The sequence below is a fragment of the Cheilinus undulatus genome, linkage group 2 (assembly GCF_018320785.1).
Source record: "Cheilinus undulatus linkage group 2, ASM1832078v1, whole genome shotgun sequence".
Taxonomy (NCBI): Eukaryota; Metazoa; Chordata; class Actinopteri; order Labriformes; family Labridae; genus Cheilinus; species Cheilinus undulatus.
In genome coordinates, this window is record NC_054866.1 from 39,956,203 (window position 1) to 39,977,603 (window position 21,401).

General features: G+C 41.7%; 1 protein-coding gene across 17 annotated transcripts in view; it reads right to left on the reverse strand.

Moving 5' to 3' along the window:
* The window catches only part of robo2 (roundabout, axon guidance receptor, homolog 2 (Drosophila)), a 438,879-nt gene that overhangs the window by 20,706 nt on the left and 396,772 nt on the right, over nucleotides 1-21,401 (reverse strand). For 8 of the 17 annotated variants that reach the window (XM_041802876.1, XM_041802906.1, XM_041802957.1 and 5 more), the window contains 8 exons: nucleotides 18,572-18,696; nucleotides 18,302-18,473; nucleotides 16,399-16,587; nucleotides 15,491-15,517; nucleotides 12,457-12,499; nucleotides 8,386-8,513; nucleotides 7,255-7,527; nucleotides 4,984-5,109 (listed from right to left, as the gene is read on the reverse strand). In XM_041802876.1, coding sequence (XP_041658810.1) covers nucleotides 4,984-5,109; nucleotides 7,255-7,527; nucleotides 8,386-8,513; nucleotides 12,457-12,499; nucleotides 15,491-15,517; nucleotides 16,399-16,587; nucleotides 18,302-18,473; nucleotides 18,572-18,696 — 1,083 coding nt within the window. The remainder of the gene's footprint in view (nucleotides 1-4,983; nucleotides 5,110-7,254; nucleotides 7,528-8,385; nucleotides 8,514-12,456; nucleotides 12,500-15,490; nucleotides 15,518-16,398; nucleotides 16,588-18,301; nucleotides 18,474-18,571; nucleotides 18,697-21,401) is intronic. The other 9 variants (XM_041802980.1, XM_041802927.1, XM_041802972.1 and 6 more) reach the window with 3 other exon arrangements.

A 21,401-nucleotide genomic window follows, 5' to 3' on the forward strand; every position in this document is an offset into this window, starting at 1 on the left:
TGGTCACTGTGAAGGAAGCCTTTATTTCCTTTGAAACACATTCATCTTCGAGCCCAAATCTGTTTTAAATTCAGGCAAATAAAATAATGCCTATGACTGAATATAAAGACGTGCTGATGGCAAATCAAATCTCACTGGTGTTGAGTTACCAAAAAATTTAAAAGTCAGTTTTGTACTGACACCAAGAAGATATTTAAAATTGACAATGACAAAATTGAGGAGCTTTTACTTAGTTTTTATTCATAAAGCAGAAAAACACATGGAAAGTAATCTTTTGAATTAAATGTTTTTGGAATGATTTTTTGATGCTCCTTGAAGACTCTGAAAGTAATGTTGAGATTTTTCTTTTATTAGTATTTGATTAAAATTTATCTAAACTTGACTTTTGTCTTGTGTTTCTTGACTTTTATTTTCGTAAATAAAACTTTACTTTAGGGATGCTAACTAGATTGAGAACTAATGTGTCAGATTGGCTGATACTGATCATATTTTGTGTTTTGATGTAGCAGCTGGTTTAGCAGAGAGATATTAGATATTTAGATATTCTAGATATTTGTAGTATACTGGAACATCAATAAATGAAATGATTCATTAATTATATTTATTAAATGATGTGAACTTATAGGATTATTAACAGACTGAAAAACCTATTAATCCTATTCCATTGGCTAAGCAGTGCAAATGCTCAAATAAATAAATGGCAATAAGTCTCAGAACATTAACTCAGTTTAAATGTTTTATATTCTTATGGAACGGTGCTGCAATTTAGTTTAATGTCTTTACAGTGCTGTTGTGCTAAACACTTATTGATCGTTCAGTCTTACTAATTGTGATGAGAAATTTGCCACTTTCAGAGATCTAGATCACAGATCTGATGTTTTGCTTCCAAGCAGCTCTTCATTTGGTCACATTTGGCTTTTTCAATGCTGATTAAATAACAAAAAAGGATGGAGGAAAGGAAACTGGCACTCAGACAAGAGCTAGCTACTGAGGCTAACATAAGACAGTTGTTTGGTAGAACAGCTTTGACTGTGAACAACACATCCTCACTTGATCGCTTATCACACAAGGTTTATTCAGTTCAGTGTTTAAATGAAAAGCATGTTTATGACTAAATGTGATTTTTGTTTAAATGTCAGAGGGGCGCAGCTAGCCTCTTAGCTCAGTACAAGACTGCTTAGGACACTTGTCTCTCTTCATCTCAATAGAAAATGCTAGGAGGCCAGAAGGACTGAGTACCTTGTGATATTGATGGCCTCCACGCCAGGTAAATCAGTTGAACTGTGGGAAAACCCTTTTTTAATTCAAAGTGTAGGGATCATACTGGATGCATTGAAAGATTTTGTGATGATAACTGCAGCACACAGGTACATTTAGAGCTTTAAGTGCTAACTGTCCTCCATTCCCATTCATTCCTCAAGGCTGGCCCCCACTTCCTGCCCCCCCAACGTGTCATCAGAATCACGTGACTGCAAAGAACCTGTTGAACTGGTGGCTAAAGCATGAAAGCTTTTCTACTGAGCACATATTACAAGCACAATTGTCCACTCAGCATTGGTTAATGATTAGTCAGGGCATCTCTACTTAATTATATGGGACTTTTAAAACACAGGGTGACAAAGTGCGTCACAATAAAAGCAAACAAATAAAATCATAATAACAGCAACAACTTAATAACACCACAGAGACAGATAACTCTGTAACAATAAGGCTGCAAAAAACTTTATTCTTACAATAAATTGTTCAACAGTAACCTTTGGTCTAAAAAAATCTTGAAATTAAAATACTTTTACAATTTTCAAAGAAAGGAGGTAAATTTTCAGAAATTAATCCAAATTGACTTGTAATATGAAATTAGACTTAAGATGATTAAAAAAGACTAGCCAATAGATAAAAATATTTTAAAGGTTTACATCACACATCCTATAAAATGAGAAAAGTGAACCAGCCTGTCACAGCCCACTGCTCCACACAATATTAAGTGATTATATACAGTAATAACATCTAAGTTTATTATGGCTGTCTACTACTTATTTATGAGAATAGAGGTTTTTAAACACAGCTCTTTTCTTTCATGCTACATACAGTAGATGGCCATATTTTAAAGTTGTGCATTACGGCAGCCTAAAGGTCCCCCTCACCAGTAAACACGTTAAATCTCAGTCATGACTATAACCCAAACTGACGCCAGCAGCCACATAGACTAGTGACATCTTTGGGAAACTCTGTCAAACACATTTGTATCTGTCATCTGTGGTTAGCGTCCGCTGCCAAAGGCCTGTAATCACTTTTCCCCCCGGCCACAAAAAAGCTGCCAATATTGCATCTTGTGCAACGTAAAATCATGCACTCTACAGTAATCTAATAAACTGACTTTATTCACAGGCAGTAAAAAGTAGATCACTGTCATCATAAGAAATGTAGTGATTTTTTTCACTGATTTTATCAAAGCCAGATGGCAGAAAAAATATTTTATTTTTCAGGTATTTTAAGTTTTTTTTAAATCAAGAAAAACAAAAACACCTCCGTGATGAGTATGGTGCTAAGGCTTAGTATGAAAAATGAGGCATGAGGAGATAGAGAGGTGTCAGTAAAAGATTAATCAAGAATGAGATTCATAAAAGAAACAACTGTAAGCCCAAGGCAGACTGCATCACAGTGTTAGTATAGTCTGAAAGTGATTGGGTTTCCTAATCGTACCTCTGAGCGACGCTCGACTTTTACCAATAAATAGTGAGCTGACGTGATTGTTCAATCATCCTTAGTCCCTCCACAAGACCAGCTATCAATATTGTAAATGAGCCTCTTCTATGAAAGGATGGTCTGGCACTGAAGTTACAACAGCTCACCCCAAATATGAAAAATACAGAGAGAGGCTGTGGCTAGGAGCTACACAGGAATTACACAGTGAACCCATCTCCTGTGACAAAACTGGGCCCCCCTTCAAAGGGGAACACATACTAAATATAGACTCAGCATTGGGTATTTATACTCTAGGTTTGGGCGCTCCCAGCCTGTAACTGCAGGGCTGCAAAGCCTTGAGCTTGCTTTGTTTTCATTGGATGTGTCAGTGCTGAGGGGAAAAGCCACAGAGCAGAGACTCTTGTAAGACTATGCAGCCAGATATAATCTTTGTTTGGGAGAATCATTTCAAAATGGACTTTGAAATAACACAAAGTCATGTATCTTTTTTTAGTCAAAAAGTACAACATGTTACATAACAGGGAGAGATGCAACATATGTGAAGAGTGCAAAAGGGAAAACAGGTCACACACAGCCATGGACTTCACATATTCAAGGACTAGGTGGCTTCACAGAGGGTGAGGGGAGTGCAGGGTCTCAAACTGCCATAGAAAATGCAGAAACATCAGCTACCTCTTCTCCCCTACTCTAAGAAAGCTTTTAATGAGCAGCTTCATGTCCCCAGTGGAGATCCATGCTGCCATGAAAGCTGCTCTATTTCTGTTCCTTTTCATCCCGGTCTCCTCCTTTAGACCTGACATTCATTATTCCTTCCATCTCCTTAGAGGCAGAACAAGGCACTGTAACTTCAACTCCTCCCCCCATCAAACGTTGAACTTACTTTGGTTGAAGCCTGAATAAGACCTTTGCTTGTGTACAGCATATACAGACTATGTACAGTGCTCGGCAAGAAACAGGTATATTGCTCATCTAATGATCAAAATAACAATAAGTCTGAATATAACTGAACAATTTTATGATACTTATTTTATATCATAATTTATGCAAATTCCCCCTTATCATCTTTTAATTCCAATTCAGATACTCAATTATCAGCCTTGTAAGACGGTATCCCAAAATAGTTACTCACCATTTTTAGAAAAATATAGAAGAAAAGTTTGAAGGGCACGAATTTAGAAGTATCAAACATATAGTGTCAATATCAAGTTGTATTTGTCTGTGTCCCTAACAATGTAATTTTTTTTAAAGCAGGAGCATGTCTCTTTATTTGTTTATATTTTAGGGATGCACAATAGTAGGTTTTTGCAGATTTCCAATACACCAATATTTGCAAATTCATTTTAGCCACTACTGATAATGCAACTGATATATACCAATGTAGTTCAGATGTTAAACTAACCATTTGTTCCAATGTTACAGAAGTGACCCTTTGAAGGAATTTGTGTTGTTTCTCCTTATCTCACAGAATTGTAAAGCAGTATGTTGAAGACCAGCCCTAACCCTGAGTAACCTGCATGTCTATGGAAGAATCTGCCTGTAAGGCATGGTCACTTCCCATCCTTCTCTCCATCCTGCTGTGTGCCAGAGCATTGAATTAGAGACCAGTTAAGGCAGTGGCTTGTAACTAGATAAAAGAGAGGAGTGGATGGGAGACATGCAGAGGGCTGCCTTGGTGTCCTATAAATGACATTGTAATTCTCTGAACATGGGTTTTAGTGTAGCCAGCCACCATTAGGGGAAGAGGGAAAAAGGGAGGTATTTTTGCCACTTTACCCAGCCAAGCATCTCTAATGGTGTGTGTGTGTGTGAGTGTGCATAGTCCACTCTGTCTGAAAGACTCCCTCTGCCCCTATTCCCGTCTGCTCACTCACTCAGTGAGAGACAAAGCCTTTACAGCCATGGCAGAAACCAGCGTTTGCAGCTATACTGTGTCAGGAGATCATCAGCACTATTCTGTCTCTGTGATCTAAATGTTACGTTTTCTTTATGCTCCAATAAACTGTCAACTCCTGTGCTACATCCCATCATGGTTATTGTACACAGTAAGCCCTATAACTAAAGAAACTGCTTGAAAGCATTCATATGTAATCAACTGTAAGAACTCAACTCCAATGAATGAGAGAGACCGTGTTTATAAAATCTCCCTTAGATGTCAGGCTTGCACATGCAAATAACAGATCAATAGAGCAATTAAGACATCAGTCAATCATAAAGTGAAGTGGCAGAACCCCAGAGAGACTCCCAGTCTGCTGTGTAAGATCCTCTGCTGCGTAAACCAACCTGAGAGACTGCCGCTGCGCTCTGAGCTGTTGTGAGAGCTGGTGGTGCTGAAATCTTGTGATTGGTTGTGTGGGATTCTATTAGACAATCCATCGGCCAATCGGTAGTCAGGAATGAAAAGGAGGGCTACAGTGGGGGTTAAAGGGCAAAAATCACAGTGGCATCAGGTGATTGGCAGTTAGCACAAGCACATGCAAACATGCAGTTAGAGCAAAAAGCAAGCAGGACAAGTTCAGGATTCAAACATTCTACAAGCTGCATTTGGGTAATCTGGTTTTAATTTATTTTATTTTAAGGTTTGATTTGTTTTTAATTTTCAAAAATAATGCTAAACTTATCAACACTTGGACCCTATTTTGATGCCATGAAGTGCACATTCTAAAGAACATGGTGCGAGGTGATCTGGGGTATGTCTGTCTACATTTTGCTATTGTGATGGCGCACAATCTGGTTGCAAATTCAGGCACAGACACAAAGAGGTTGATTGAAATTGCTTGATAATACATGGGTGTGAATCAAACAAATAAGAGTGTCAAAACAAAACATTTTTTACTCTTTCTATCTCCTGGAATCCCTGGCTACATGAATGTGTAACAGACGCTGGACAATCTGTATTGCTATCTGTGGGATTGATTGGCAGTGGCACTCAACGGGCTAAATAAGATTTATTATAAATCCTAGCCCTGTTGCATTAAAACGTGAGAGTCTGTGCACCTCTGGCTGTGTTTCTGTGTTTATCTGCATGTCTTAGATGTGCACTGGAGTGAGTGAGCAAAGAGGAGAGCTTGGAAAGGAATGCTTTCTGTTTCTTGACCCTCTGTTTCATTCTAAACTTATTTTAAGTGTATCAGAAAATGCACTAATATGAAACTCTACAGAATGAGCCTGGAACACACTAACTGTTCACCTTTCTAACACGCCCTCTAAATATCAGAGGCAGACTGTTTCACAGTCTTTAGACCCATTGTTCCCAACCTGGGGGTCTGGGTCCCACTTAGGAGGGCACCAGGGATTTTTGAGGGGTGTGAGCCTCTGTTTGCTCTGAGGCTGCTAAATAAGGTTTATACATACAAACTAATACCATGATTAAAAAAAAAAACAAAAAAAAAAAAAACTTGTTGTTGACAAAAGGGTCTCTGGGTAAGAACATTTGAGCTCAGGGCTTTCTTAAGGTTTGACCACTAAAAGAAATAAATCAATATTATTTTCTTTCTTTAGGAGGCTAAAATTTTCTTAGAAACAAGTACGGGGGACCAGAAGGAAAAAAAGGTTGGGAACCACTGCTTTGGACAATGTTTCAAGTCGTCTGAGGCACAGTCAATTGCTGCATCTTCATTATAGCAAAGTGCTGGATTGTATCTGTTCAACTAACAGGGGCATGTAGTTAATTTGCTATTTAAACAGCATGAGTACTGGGCGTAGCAGTGATAAATGCATCAGATGGAAATAAGACAAGACACCTGCACAGCATGCCAAGACACTGTGTATGATAGAGCCCTTTGTTCATTTCATTAAACTGAACAAAGAGGAAAAAAAGTGAAGATTTTCAGACTATATTTTTTACCCTTTAGGTTGTTTCATCTTTCAAAAAATGATGTCTAGGGATTTCAGAAGAGGATTTTTTAGTAAGTGCATAAAGGGACTACGTAAAACCATGACTGATCTATTTCAGTCTGTTGGAAAATAAGATCATAAATATATCATAAAAACAACAGCCAAAGAATATTCACCACACCTAAAGTATGAAACTCCACTTGGCTTTGAAAAATCCTGCATCAAATCCAGGTTAATTAATTTGGATTATTTTCTTTCATATTAGTCAAGCTAAAATGGATTAGCTATTACTCAGAAGCTGAGGGAGGAGTGGTGCAGACATGAAAACCCTGCAAGAAATAGATGAATGACTTTAACTGCACCATTCATTCATTCATTCATGAGGTGTTTATACAACCTTGGAGAGTAACCAAGATAATGTCTTCTGGGGGGAAAAACTACTCTTTTTAAGACAACTCCCCCAGACCGCAGTGGGCTTGGAAAGGCTTCAGAGACCTTTGATGGAAAAGTATAAATTCAAATAGGGGTCTTATTATAACTGTAAATTTGTGGCTTGTGATGTGTCTACTATTTTTGTTGTTCCAGGATAAGGATTATCTCTTGGGAAAATATAATATCTACTCTAAAAACATTTCACAGACCTCACATACAACGCTAACAACAACTCTACAACCCCCCCCCCCCCATTATCACACTCATGTCTTCTGTCTCACTTACTGTTGTTGCAAGAGTTCTTGTCAGGCAAGGAGTAACCCAGGCTGGCCATCTCCTGCTTTGCCTGCAGTGAGGCCTTCCACTGGGCCTCAGGTAGGTCCACAGCCAGCTCGTGGATACTGCTGGAATGGAGAATCTGGGTGGTGGCGTAGGGAGTGGCCTGGGATGTTTGGCCAGGGCTGTTGTAGTTGGCTTTGGTGGTGAAGTCTATGCTACTGTAGATGGCTCCATCAGATAACATAGTGCCTGTTTTATCTCCTTGACCCGTGGGGATATCTGGGTAGGAGGAAGGGAGGGAGTTTAGAGGGTAGGTATTGTCTAGAATAAATATGCTGAGTCATTTAAATACAATTCATCCTCAGTCTTATTTAAGACAGATAAAAACAAAAAAATTCCATTGTGGTTTTAATGCTTACAGTTCAGCTCAACGTTTAAAATACTGCTCTTCACAGAACAATCTCATAAAAAAAAAAAAAAAAAAAAAAAAATCACCCCAGTTTATTCATACATTTCAGCTTTCAGCCTTCCAGTCCAGGGCCCAGTTTCCTCTCCACAACTGTGGATATCTCACTCCCTTTCCTCCTCTGTACATATACATAAAGAATAATCCTGCAGCTCTCCATGTGTGATGGAGGAAGGGCTAGAGAAAGAGCTAGGGAAAGAGCAAGCAGCCTCCCTCTGCAGTGCATGGCTTGCATGCCCAGCGAAGGGTAGATGATGTAGAGCCGTGGCGGAAGTGTCCGTATCTGCGCCAGTCAAGCTGCGCCTGTCCTTCACGACTGGCTGCTCAGGACCATCCTTTCAAACACCCATCCACCCCCTGCTCCTCTGCCTCCTCTGCCCGTCTCTCCCCTCACATTCTCTCGCTGTGAGGTATGGGCTATGACACCAGGCTGGACTATTTACCATTACTCAGCCAGGTGGTGACAGAGGGGGCCCTGCTGTTAATGATCTTGCTGTCCTCTGATGTGATATATAAATATATTCCCATATGATATGCATATATGTATGCATCCTGTATTGATAAATGTACACGATGAACAACAAGAGAAGTAGGACAAAGCCATCAGGCCATCATCTTTCATCTTTACGGTTTCTTTATTAAAGCTTAGGGGACAGCACCAGGCCACTCACCTCCTCGGCCAAAGTTGCTCAGGTCATTGGGTCCCCCAGAGCTGCTGTTGACAGGCAGGCTGGTGGCAGGCCAAGAGTCCGCTAACCAGGGGTAGCCTGGGTCACTGGCGTTCAGCAAGCCTGGCCGGCTGGGCAGAAACACAGGATGAAAAGCTACTTTACACACAGGCTGTAAAATTACATTATTATCAGAGCTTTATGTGCAAAAGTCCCAGTTACTTATTATGCATAGTGTTATCTACATTTTGTTGCTGGATTCAGAAATAATGAATAAAAACATGACAATAATCAGAAGCAAGACAATGAAAAGACAAAAAATCAAACATATGTTTAAATGTTGGTCTGTGCACGAGGAAGTGTGTTTGTGTGAGATAAGCCTGGTATAAGCAATGGTTGCTAATGAAAGTATTTTGAGATAGGGGGAAATACTGTATGGATACATTTCTTCTCCCACAAAGTTGGAATTCCTTCAGGCTAACGCAGCCCTTTATCTCTCTGTTCCTCCTGCTGTGTCTTTGTCACATTCCCTGAGTTATTAATGCAAAAACACTGTGGAGACTCTAATGCATGCATATGCTCTCTGCACACATGTGCAGCATTACACAAGGACACCCACATGTGCACGTTTCCTTAGCCATTAATTTCCTGCGCATTCTGCTGTGTTTTCCCATCAACCCCTTGTGGTGATGTCCAGACGGTCTAAATCTTATCTGATGAGACGTCAAACCCCAGCCATACACCCTACATGTTGCCCCGACCCACTTGTGGGATGCCCGTATGTGGAAGAGGGCAGTTCCATTTAACAGGTGTTGTGTCCCTCCTGAGGGGGTGAGAACCATAAAAAGCAGCCATTAAGACTTTAACCTGTCATGGGTGACTGCTGGGAGGCCATTAGGGCCACTTTACTGTACAATCACGTCTCAGGCTCGTTACCATGGGTAACACAGATGGAGTTAAATGAGAATGAGATGGAGCTAAATGCCTTTGTTTATGTGTCACTTTGTTGGCTAACCATACTGTGCTTCAGTGACTTTGCATTAAAATGGATAAAAAGTTATTTATATTTTAATAATATTTCATATGTACATTAAATATTATACTTAAGAAGAGGAAGAAAAAATAAAACACATCTGAAGCAGAAAAAACATCAAGTAACATGCTGACGGTGTTTTATTTAATCATTTCCCCATGAGAAATCATTCACTGCTACCGGCAGACAAGCACCACATGTGATGAAGCGGCTGGCATCTTCTTCTTAGAAACACAGTACACCCCGCTGTCAGTGCCCAGCAGTGCTGTATGTAGCCGGCTACAGATACACATGTGAATCCTGAGAAGCTTCCCACATTGAGTAGTTAGCAGCCAGGCTGCCTGATAGGGGCTTTTTGTCTTAGCTCCAGCGGTGTGTTGTGTTGGCTCTGAGGGACTGGGAGAGAGTCAAGCCCTGAGGACAAGGGCAGGTAATGGGCATGCTGCAGTCAGCCACAGGTTCTAATGAGAGGAGCTGTTCCACTGAGAGGGGGGTCCAAATGAACTGCAGCCCTGGCAAGCTAAGAGCACTCGATGTGGTTCCTGAATGCCAAAACAGGCCCTCGAGGGAGACAAGTCATTCAAATTGATGGCTGTGCATCAGACAGTTGTACTTTTATAGGGTAATACATCTCCCCGTCCTTCCTACCTCTGTTTGTGGCTGCCATGTTTTTCCACTGCCATCATTCTCTGTTGCCATACCATCTTTAACTTACCCTGTTTATTTTACCCCTATACACCTTCACATCTTTCTTTCTTTCTCAAGTCTTTGACTCCTGTGTGCTACTATCATGCTACAAAAATCCTAAAATAAAAGACCGTGTCTTTGTCTGCCTTGTGCTCCACCAAGGCCTGCCCAGCCCACCAGAGAAAGACCATTTGAGAGACATGGAACTGACAGTTGAAATGGCTGCACTGTCCTTGTATTGATCACACAACAGCATTCCAACTAAGCATAATTAGAATGAGACTGATTCATACTAGAGTTATTTTTTGAATCTGAACACATCTATATGAGTGAAATGGTTCAGTAATGGAGAGCAGGTGGGAGTTTGGACACCAGGTCATACATCTCATGAAAAGTCAACATATAACTTTTAATTCCTGGCCGACTAAGGATGGATGGCAACCTTGGCAGATAAAATTTGATTTGGATCGTTTCTTCTTCCTCTCAGACACTTCAGTTAGTTGTGATGGGTGTGAAACCATAAATACTGCCAAAGATGCCTGACGCGGAGCCTCCCATAAATAAGTCCAGCGAGAGATATTCATTCCAGAGCTACTTCATAAATCAGGTGTTTATGGTCTTACAGACTAGAGGATGGAGCTTGGATTAAAAATCTAGACATTAGCTAACACTAAAGCAATGAGAAGCACAGATTACTTTCTAGATTAACTCTCAGTGAACACACAAGCATTTAGCATTCAGATCCAGGGATGTAAAGGAATCTCCATAGCAACAGTGTTAGTGAAACCTGTTCACTGCAATGCTCTGCTCATGCTTAACGCCTATAGGAGTGAATCTGCTTTGCTAAAATATTGATCAGTGCCAGGATAGGAAGTTATTACTAGCTCCTAATTACCATCTCCCTATTGGCAGAGGGATAAGGAATGAGCCCTTATCGGCTTTTATCAATTTCAATTGAGCAGCCAAGTCAAATTGCGCAGGTCTACCAATCTGCAGCCTATTCATCTTGCATGAATCATTTATTTTGTGATCGATTAAGTGTAATTGTTCAGTCAGGGCAATTTGGCAGGAGCCAATGAGGAACTAGAAACAGACGCGGCTTCATTTGCTATTGTCTAATTAATGCAATAAACATCTCATGTAACAAATGAACACATTTTCCTCTGATACCCTGCTGCACAGTTCCACTTTCAGGGTGGATGGGCAAGTTGCAACATCTGGGAGTTGATGGCACCAAAGTGACTACCAGATCAGAGGCTTGGGTAAGAATAAGAGTTTCAGACTGTGTGGAAATTGTGGCAACCGCTGCTCCTGACCAAAGATATGACAAATACAGAGCACCAAGAATACAGACGTTTCAAATCCCATTCGCTGGAGTGAGAATCTGAACCACTTATGTGGAAAATTGAAGGAAAAACACTACAGCAGAAAGTAGATGAGAAAAGGCTTGGCAAGTGGCGTGGCTAATTCATTGAGAGTGTGCTGGAAGCTTATAGAACAATATAGGCAAATTCTCCGTTCTGGCATTCAGTCATACTCATACAGTGAGGGATGCAACTGAAGAAAAAAGCATAAATAAAAATGCTGCAGCCAGTCTGCAGGGCAGACACATTCCCAAAAGCCCAGAGACACGCAGGGTCAGATTCAGTTGGCAATCTTCCGCTGAGTGTTTGAGATCTGCAAGCTTTACCAAGTCAGGTGTGATAAGCAGTCGACAGAAAGAAGCCCAGGATTCTCAAGGGACTCTCTTGAATACCCACAAAGGCTCAGTAACTGGTGTCATTGAAATGTGCCCTATTCTCTGTAGCCCCTCTCACTGTCACCAACACAGAGCAGGCTGCATGGGGGTGCTAGTGGGGTACCTCCACACACACATATCTATCCCCTGGGTAATTATTTTTACATTATTACATGTGCTCAGATCCCAGCCGCCCACGCAAGGTGACAGGCAAATTTATCACTCCGGAGGGCTTCTGGGTGCCTGTAGCCAGCAGCGGAAGATAAATGACAAAATAAAAGCACTCTCTGCTTAAATTGTTTCTGTTAATTCTGTTGAGGAGATTTATGAGTTCATCTATTGATGCATGAACGGAGATGTGGTAGAAATGTATATTTGCAAGCTGGTTTGCATGGCAGGCGCACAAACATGTATTGGTTATCTATCAACCCATCATTCATTCATCAGGGTAAGAATCAAATAAGTCTTGTTGCATGACTATGAGGGAAAGGTTGTGTTGAAACATGCAAAATGTTGGACTCGGAGAATAAAATAAAGATTGATGAGTTTTTTATGTGCTTGGAATATCAAACTCAACAACTGATGGCTGTTGTGTTGTTTCTGGTGGGAAACTCACCTTCCATTGCTCATCAGACCACCATCAACTCTCTGGAACGTAACTAAAGTCAAAAAGAAAAGGGAAACAGACAAAGCCAGATGTTGAGTTTTCTTAATAGTATACATAGCAAAGAAACAGGAGTTTTTCCACAATAAATACCTTGTCTTTTCAATAATACCCAGTTTGCCCTTGTGCTGCAACAGGTATAATTTCACCTGTTCTCTTTTTCTTACACAGCTAGACAGATGATGGAGAAACTAAGGGAAGCAGATGTCCCCCTGTGTCCAATGAAAATTAAAAAAAAAAAGAAGTGCAATGATGAGGATTGGATATTGCTTTGCTTTGCATAAGTGGAGGTGTCATGTGTTCCTCAAGGACAAGATGCCTTATGAGAGGCAAAACTCATTTCATATTTCTTATTTTGCTGCAGAGTTATTATCAGATTTGTGATTAAATCTCAGCCCAAAAATGATTAGAAAAGGCAGAAGGCTCATTAATCACATGGAGTTTTATATCTGCAAGCGCTGAGGCTGAGTTACTGATCCTTCAGCATGCAGGGCTCCCCAGAAGCCATACATGTGGCCTGTTCCATTACAGTGATCTATAGATAACAAGGGCCGCTCTTTGTCAGTGGCTAGTAAAACTCTGTGGCTCACAGAGAGAGACGGCTGTGAAGGACCCATTTCATCTCTGTTCAACGACCATGATGACAAAGCAGCAGCGAGACTTCTAAGCGTGTAAGATCTTCAATGGATCACACAGGAAACACAGAAAAGCAGCAAGAGTTTTGGAAATCACCTCATGCCAATGAGGGGAAAAAAGAGAGTAGGGGAAAAAAAGAGAGCTGGTTTACTTGAGAGGAAGAGAAGGAGAGCTGTTAGTAATTTGGCTCATTTGTTCCACAGATGGAGATTAAAGAGAGGAGGAGGCTGAACATTCCTCCTCTCTCTTCTGTTTCATTCAGGTTGATTCCACAACAAGCCCAGGCACGGGCAAGAGATGGGACTTTTCTGAGGCTGAAGCAGTAACGTACATGACAGAGAAAGGAAAACTCCCACAACAGCTTACAAGACTGCAAACAGGACATTTTAATGCATCATCAACATTACCTAAGCTTGCTTAATCCAATTTTCTTTCTTGTGAACAGAATTGTGGGATTTTAACAGGAGAAACACAATTTGAATTTGTCTGAGATGCTTGTCGGAGAGGTTTATTTACTGCATTAAGTAACTGAATTGCTGCAAATGGAATTAACTGCTAAAAAAGTTTTAGACAAAACCAACATGGCAGGTCTGTCTGAATTATATATAGCTTTTACAGCTCGAGACAGGCTTGGCATTCCTTTTTCAGTCACAGCTGAAGCTGATTCTCTTTGTTCCACCAGCAACAAACTTGCATTAGAGAATTTTCTGTCGTTTGAGGGAGAGGACTGACAGGAAGAAGAGGTGGAGGCGAGGGGAGGCTGTGCAGCGGGAAGGCCTCTGAAGTCCCTATCTGTGCTCAGGCACATTTCTGTGCTGCTGTGGAATACTTTCATGTTAGCCAGAGTGACACGGCGGCATTGCTGTGCTTCTCGCCTCCGTCTTCCAGATAAGCACTTTCTCCAATATGAATACAGATTAATCCCCTTTAATAAGCATTAAGGGGGGGTGGACGTAATCAGCATATAAAAATTCCATCAAATCTCTTTCCTGTTGGCCGTGTGCCCCAACAGTGTGCTGATTTACCTCTCCTGCACTGACAGCTTTAGGGGGCTGAGATAGGACACTCTCGATACATCAACTAATTGTCAATAGAGGGAAGAGCAGCACTGTAGGACTCTTCAGATACTCTCTGACTCATGTTCTAAATATTACCTCACTCTTACTCTGTAATCTTTGCTACATCTGACCTTGTCTTGTGTTTCCCCCTTAAAACTTCAGTGGGCTAACATTTGTCCTTTCTGGCCTCTCTTAAGTGTCATTTTTGATTAAAAGCAGACTTTCACAACGATATTAGAGTCTCCTACTGTGTTAAGACTAAAAGGCATACTGATCCTGATCTAAATTGGATTTGGCTTGTAGCTCCACAGGAGGAAGTAGCTACATGTATATCCTACAAAAACAAGTTCTCTGTAAAGTTTGTGCCAGTTCAGGTAACAGAGGGAAGGGGGGTTAACACCCCTAACTCATTACACCAGACCTATCTTAATAAAGTGGATCAGAAATGTGGATGTTGACCTGCATAGAGGGTTGAAGGCGAAGCTAGCACTGCTAACAAAGGTTAATAGTCACAAGCTGAAATGGAGTATATATCGTCATCTACCATAGCAGAGTTGCACATTCTTCTTTTAATCAATCAATTCTCCTGCTGTGCATGTATACATTCAGGATAGTAGTCTATCAAATTGCTCGATAACTGTGCATGTAAATGCACTGAGTTTCCTTGAAAGCTTCTCTCCCATCAGACCACTCAAATCACAGAATATAACATAAATAATCTGTTAGATGCTCGTTTCGAATAAACAAATAACTGGTGCCAGATATATACAGTAGTAACGGTGGAAACTTAGACAGTTATAAACCACAAAAAGGAAGAGGAAGGGGAAAAGGGAGGTAATACACCACCAGGGTCCCTAAATGACACCTAAGGAGAACAAACATGGAAATCACAAGTTCTGAATCTTAAAAGGAGAAAAATGTATAAGATCACTGGAGTAAGAGGGAAGAGGGCAGCCTTACCCTGCATCACAAGACTGCCACCAAAAAGATACACGAGACAGGATGAACCTACATTCAAACCAGGTAGTTACAACAAACATACACATAAATACAACACAAGATGTAAAGGAAGCTGCAGAACTAAGAGCTTAAGTTTGCAGGGTTCTGGTCATGGCCAATAGCAAATACAAAAGAAAAATTATCTTGTTGGTTAAATGGTACTGTGGCAATAAGGTTTAGATCAGCATAAGCCATGACCATGACTCTGACAATCCAAGCTAAGCAATACTGTTAGTGGGAAGGAATGAATCTGCGTTGAAGTGGGGTGAGGAGACGGGACAAATGAACAGTACCTGCAGGGGTGAAGGTGAAGGACTGAACTGCAAAACAAGAAGACAGAGAAGTTGTGCGTTAAAAGCCTGCAGAGATAAGCGGTGCTTTAGGGGTGTCTGCACACTGGGGACATGGTCAAGCCAAGACGAGGTGAGGGTCATTAAATGTATGATGGCATTGTCTCCCGGTGTGCAGAGCGCAAGCCAAGAAAGCAGCCAGCTCAGAGGCCACAGAGGTGTAGAGATGGTGGCAAAAATTAAAGAAAACACACAAACACACAAATGTAACAAATAGAAATGAAGAGCAAATTATTCGTAATAGCATTGCTGCAGCTGAGCATGCTCTCTATCACATGCTTAAAATAACAAGAAAAACAGCTTCATACATGTTTTACATGGATTTATGCTTTTAATAAGGCAAAACTAATGTAAGAAAACAGTCTAGCACTGACAGCAGCACTAATGTGTGTCTGCTCATTACCATTTCTGCTCCCTAATTAAATCCTGTACCCTTGGTGGTGAATGTAGACTTGGTGGTTGCTCGTATTGACCAGGAGGTCACTGGGTAAGATGTTCAGGTCAGTGTGTGGGAGGAGAGCTGAGCCAACTTCAGCCTCAGTGACCAGAAGAGAGTCCAGTCTGCCCACTCAGCTCAGCCCACCCTGGGCTATTAACCAACACTGTGGGTGGATTTGTCAAAAAGTGTTGCCTTCTGGAAATGAGTCACACTGACATCTGTCTGCCTGTTGAGCTTTAACACCAAAGCCACCCCAACAGACTGCTAGCAGCTACAAAATGTTTCATAAAAATTGTTCTAATTAAGACTGAAAGATAATGTAGTTGTGAAATTATCCTGATCTGCCTGAAATAAATTCTGAATTATAGAAGAATTTTCATGTTTTCCGAGATGCAAGAGCAGAATACCTTACCTGCATAGTTGCTCAGACCCTTTCTCTTCTTTCTCCTCCAGTAGAGCCAAATGCTGAAGCCCATGAGGATGACCCAGCAGGCCCCACCGATACCAGCGATAAACGCAGGCTGTTTCACCACATCAGTGATCTGCTCTGTGATGCTGTTGTTCCGGTTCCCGTGTATAATCACGTCTCTGAACTCCTTACCTGAGGGTACAGGGAAAAACAGGCAGCATTAATGTGACGCTGGGTGGATACTTACTGGAGAGAAACATCAAAATAATAACGCAGATGTGGTCGATTTGCTGTTTCAAGGAGAAAGTTAACAGTTGCCAATGTAATACACGAAGGCTTGAGAATGTCCCACTTTTCACTGTGCAGAAATAACACCAATAGACATATCAAGAAAGGGGTTAAGGTGCGATTAAGCTCAAAGAAAGACACTATGATGAATTTCAACTGAAATATTGACTGAGGGAGCAGGACATGGATCTTAAAGATGTGCAGTGAAACACAATGTTCAGACTGAAAAAGGACAAAGCCTAAAAGCTTATAACAAACCCCCAGGTGAGCAGATTGTTTGCTTAGCTCAGACCTTAATTCACTCCATTGCCGGTAAAACACACCATGTGAAATGAGAGCAGAGGATCCTGGTCTGTATTGATCTCCGATTGCAGCTCACCCTGCTTAGCCGGCTTGACACTATTTCATGATAAGTCTCAAAGCACAAACAAATGTTCCCGCAAGTTGACACGAACAAATACACACACATAAAGATTGACACACACATATATGTGTAGTGTATGCATGCAAAGTTTAGCATGTGCTCTTCATATTTTTTATTGCTGTGTTACCACAAAAACACACACCCTTTCCCACATCCACAGACAAGCAAACACGCAACATATTATATCAGCAAGCTCAGGGCTCTGCTCTGGGAGATGGATTATGTGAGTGACACTGGGGAAATAAGAACATGCTACAGGCCAAGCCATCAGTTATGGGTCAAATCAGGCACAATCTGCCTCAGCTCCACATAAATCAAATGTGGTCAGGACACATATCAAAAAAGTCCTATTTAAACCATATGATCTATTTTGCACGTCTAGTATTCAAATCAGTTTTTGCAGTATTTTTCTTTTCTGCAATCATGCGCTAACACTGTCAACATCTGGAAAACTGAAACTGCACATCGGTGATCATCAACTGGCAGCCTTTGGACCACATCAGGCCTCCCAAAGCTTCCTATTTGGCCCCCAAAAGATTATTAAGTTCAGAAGAAGGAAAGAGATTCGAAAGGATTTCAGGGTATCATTTGTCTTTGAATCCCTAGTTCTATTAATTTAGCCCTAAAACAATAAATACTGACACGCTTTCATCAGGAATGGCTGTAAGTTGAAACTGTTTTAGATAAATCCACCCAGCCATCATTGGTAAACATGATGCATGATAAACACATACTTAGCCGTCCAGTCCTAATCAAATCTGCAGTTATATGCATCAACATCAGAATTAAGGCTCTCGGAGAGTGCAACTTAACCTTCCTGTGAATCAAACAAGACCTGTTTCCTGCATGTGTTTATCACCAATCACAACACGGTATATTAATGTCAAATCCAGGGATGGACAACATGGAAACCCCAGTACTATGTAGCCAAAATACAGTATCTCATTAGCTCCATTTCGGCTGGCTGCAATATAGGTGGTAGGAGCTTGGCTCACTGTTAATGCCTGAAAAAATATGTACAGATTTAAAAAATAGGAATATCAATACAATATGTTAATTAGACCAAGGTATTTATATAGTTTCAGTTTATTGGCTAGTTTGGCCCCCACATCATCTGTCAAGGCAAAATCTGGCCCCTTTTCTCATTTAGTTGATGACCCCTGCTGTATGTGAAAAGTTCTGATTGTTTCTTACCGATGATAATAGACTGAGGTTCGCTCTTGACTCCAACCCCAGCACTTGTGCTTGCAGCCACCTCCACCCGGTACACCACGCCCACTTGCAGCCCACCCACTACAACTGAACGTATGGCTGCATCCACTGTCTTATTTACATGGAAACGTGTCTCATTCCCTAGACACCAGATCTATAGGAGAGAGAGAGGGAGAAAAACAAAGAGGCGGTTGATTCCATTTGGCTTCAGATGGGTTAAGTGAGGATCCATGCTGACTCAATGGGACAAACCTTGTACTCCTGGATGATGCCGTTCTGGTGGTCTGGAGGAGGAGGGTCCCAGGAGATGCTAATTGAAGTGCTGTTCTGGTTTCCCACAGTCAAGACTGTTACCTGCTGAGGAGGGGCACTGGGAGCTGGATAAGAAGGAACAGTAAAAACAGGTCAATGATCAAATGCACTCTTTTCTACAGAGGAGTTAAAATCCTTGGGTTCACAGTAGTATAACTGAATGTGTTTGAATAGAAGATTGTAATTATGTACACACAATGCATGTACAAAAAATCAGACATGCACACATGCACATAATTTTCCAAAGAGTGCTATTCTTCAAGGACAGCACAGGTGGTGGGGGGCTGTCGAAATGTCTCATTAGAAGGGGATTTACATGAAGACCATGGCAGGTCTGACATGGCTATAACCTGTCTTTAGAGCTTCACTATGATTTAATATCTCATCCTCTGCTACAGCCTGGTGGATTTGCTCAGAGAATACGGGTATTGATTTGTGGAATAAGGCCTGGCACAGTCAAGCAAGTGCTCTCTGTCAGACTGAGACTCTTTTACTGACCGTGCCAGGGTGGCATGCAGGTCAACAAGCTTATCGGATGAGGCGCAGACAAAGAAGAAATATGAAAAAGGAACACATTTCAGGGGAAGGAAACAAAGTCTCAGTAAACATATTGACTGATTCCATCGATCAGCCAGATGAAACTAAAGCCAGTAGGTAAGGATCATAGAAAAGCTGTCTAAATGAATCTGCTCCATTCACAGGTAGACAGATAGGAACAAGACAAGTCCAAGCTTTCATAAACCTCACTCTGTTGTTATTCTGATAGCAACAATTTTCTGACCCCACAAGGGTTGACTGAGGAAAAATAAATAACAGTTGGCCCAACTGGAAATAACATTTTAAAAATAATGTTTTTTCATTTCCGCAGTGGCTGGCAGGGGAGCGGCACCACAGCAGAATACTGACAGGTCAATTACTCCTGGGCTGCCTCTCCCTCACCTCGCCGCCATCCAAAATGGCACGTGTCACCCTGTAAATCTGTGCTCATCCCTCAGCGCGATTGGCCACACCGGCCCCCAGAGAACCAGGAGGCCCTGGCATGGTGGAAGATGAATGGGTCCAATGATGAACCCAACACCTTGGCCAGATTAGAAACAATCTACCACGGGAGCATCTGATCAGCCATCATGCTCTTGGCTCTCCAACACTGCATTACATCCAGGTGACAAAGTGCTGGATTGGTGCGCAGCAGCCATCAAAAGCAATGTCGTTCAAAGTTAATGTTATGAATGATTTAGCAGCTTATTATCATGCATATTTGGGCTAAACAATTCACATTTTTCATTAGAGGCCTGGGAGGCTGTGCTAATAGATCCATTAGCGGAGTGATGTATGGTGGGCAGGAATGTGACCCCCTGTCTCTCATGCAAACACGATGCTGTGCTGCACGATGAAGGAATACAAGCATGTCATATCCACACACAAAAGAAGCCAATAACTAACACAAAGCAGCGGGTGGTGAGTAGAAATCTCTGGACCCTCCCCTGAGATATCCATCAACATGTCTGAAGATTACTTCACAATAAATGAACATTTCTACAAACATTACTGGTTTCCCTTAGGCTTTATTTTGCATTAAGGATTCATTCTTAGACCGTCCTTTAGTGGGAATCAGATGGCAACTGAAGATCATTTTTCAGCCATGACATGACTGTCCAGATTGAGAGTGAGGGATTGTGTGAAAAGGAGGAGGGAGAATACAACGATGGACATAGCGTTGGCTGATCTTACTGTAAGCCGGCAACCGTCTGGACCCGCTCTCGGGATTCTCTAATTGTGTTAGCTAATGGACTACCTTAGTTTTAATCACCCTCTGAACAAGACTTCTCTATCCATCTCCCTGCCCTTCTCAGTACTCCCACAGTCTCTAAGGAGCCTAGAGCTGTGTGTCTGAAGGTGTATCAGCTATGACCAGGCACAGCGGCGGGGTTGTGACAGAAATAGAAAGGGGTCCAGCTCACTGAGGGACTGGGATGCAGATAGGACAGAAGCAGGGAGCGTTATCAGCATTGGTAATTACTGGGACATGCAGGTTCTGAAGGCCATAGAAGAGGTAGTGTGGTAGGATGTATGTGTGCACTGTATGTGTGTGTTTTTGGACAGCTGTAATAGGATGGCAGCTTCACTACAGCAGTGTGCAGACTGGCTGGCCACACGAGATATAGTCCCTCTGAGGAAGGGAAAATAAATGGGCCTGTCACACAGACAGGATGTGAACTGTCTCCTATACATGCAGGTCTAAATATGTTGTGGCAAGATGGGCTTTGTCTCCAGTATAAAAAGTCTGTGTTTGTCTTTTTGTGCTGTTGTACGCATGCACAGTCTTTCTTTGCTTCAGATCAAATCATTGTTTAATATCAGCTCTTTGACTAGCAGGCAGGAGTAAAGCTGCTGCAGTGAACGTTGGATAATTTCCGTTCTGGCATAGGTCAAAAGGTAAATACATCCAAAAACAGACCTGTGTAGGGGTGTTTGTAGGGGTGTGTGTGGGGGTGTCATTGTGCCTTGTCAGAGGCTGTCTGAATCCAGCTTTGGGCGACAGATCATATTCGCAGGAGGAAGTTTGTGCTGTGTTCAATCACAGCTCAGGCCTGTGGCTGCTGGGTGATGGATTAGAGGAAGGTTGGCACTTACACCACCAATCGTAAACAAAAAAAACAAAGCAGGAAGGTCAAACAGACAGGCACAAATATGCATCCCTGCACCCATTCATTCACACATCTAGTCTCAGTTCTCAGCATGAAAGGAAGGGGCAGTGGTTTTCGTGATA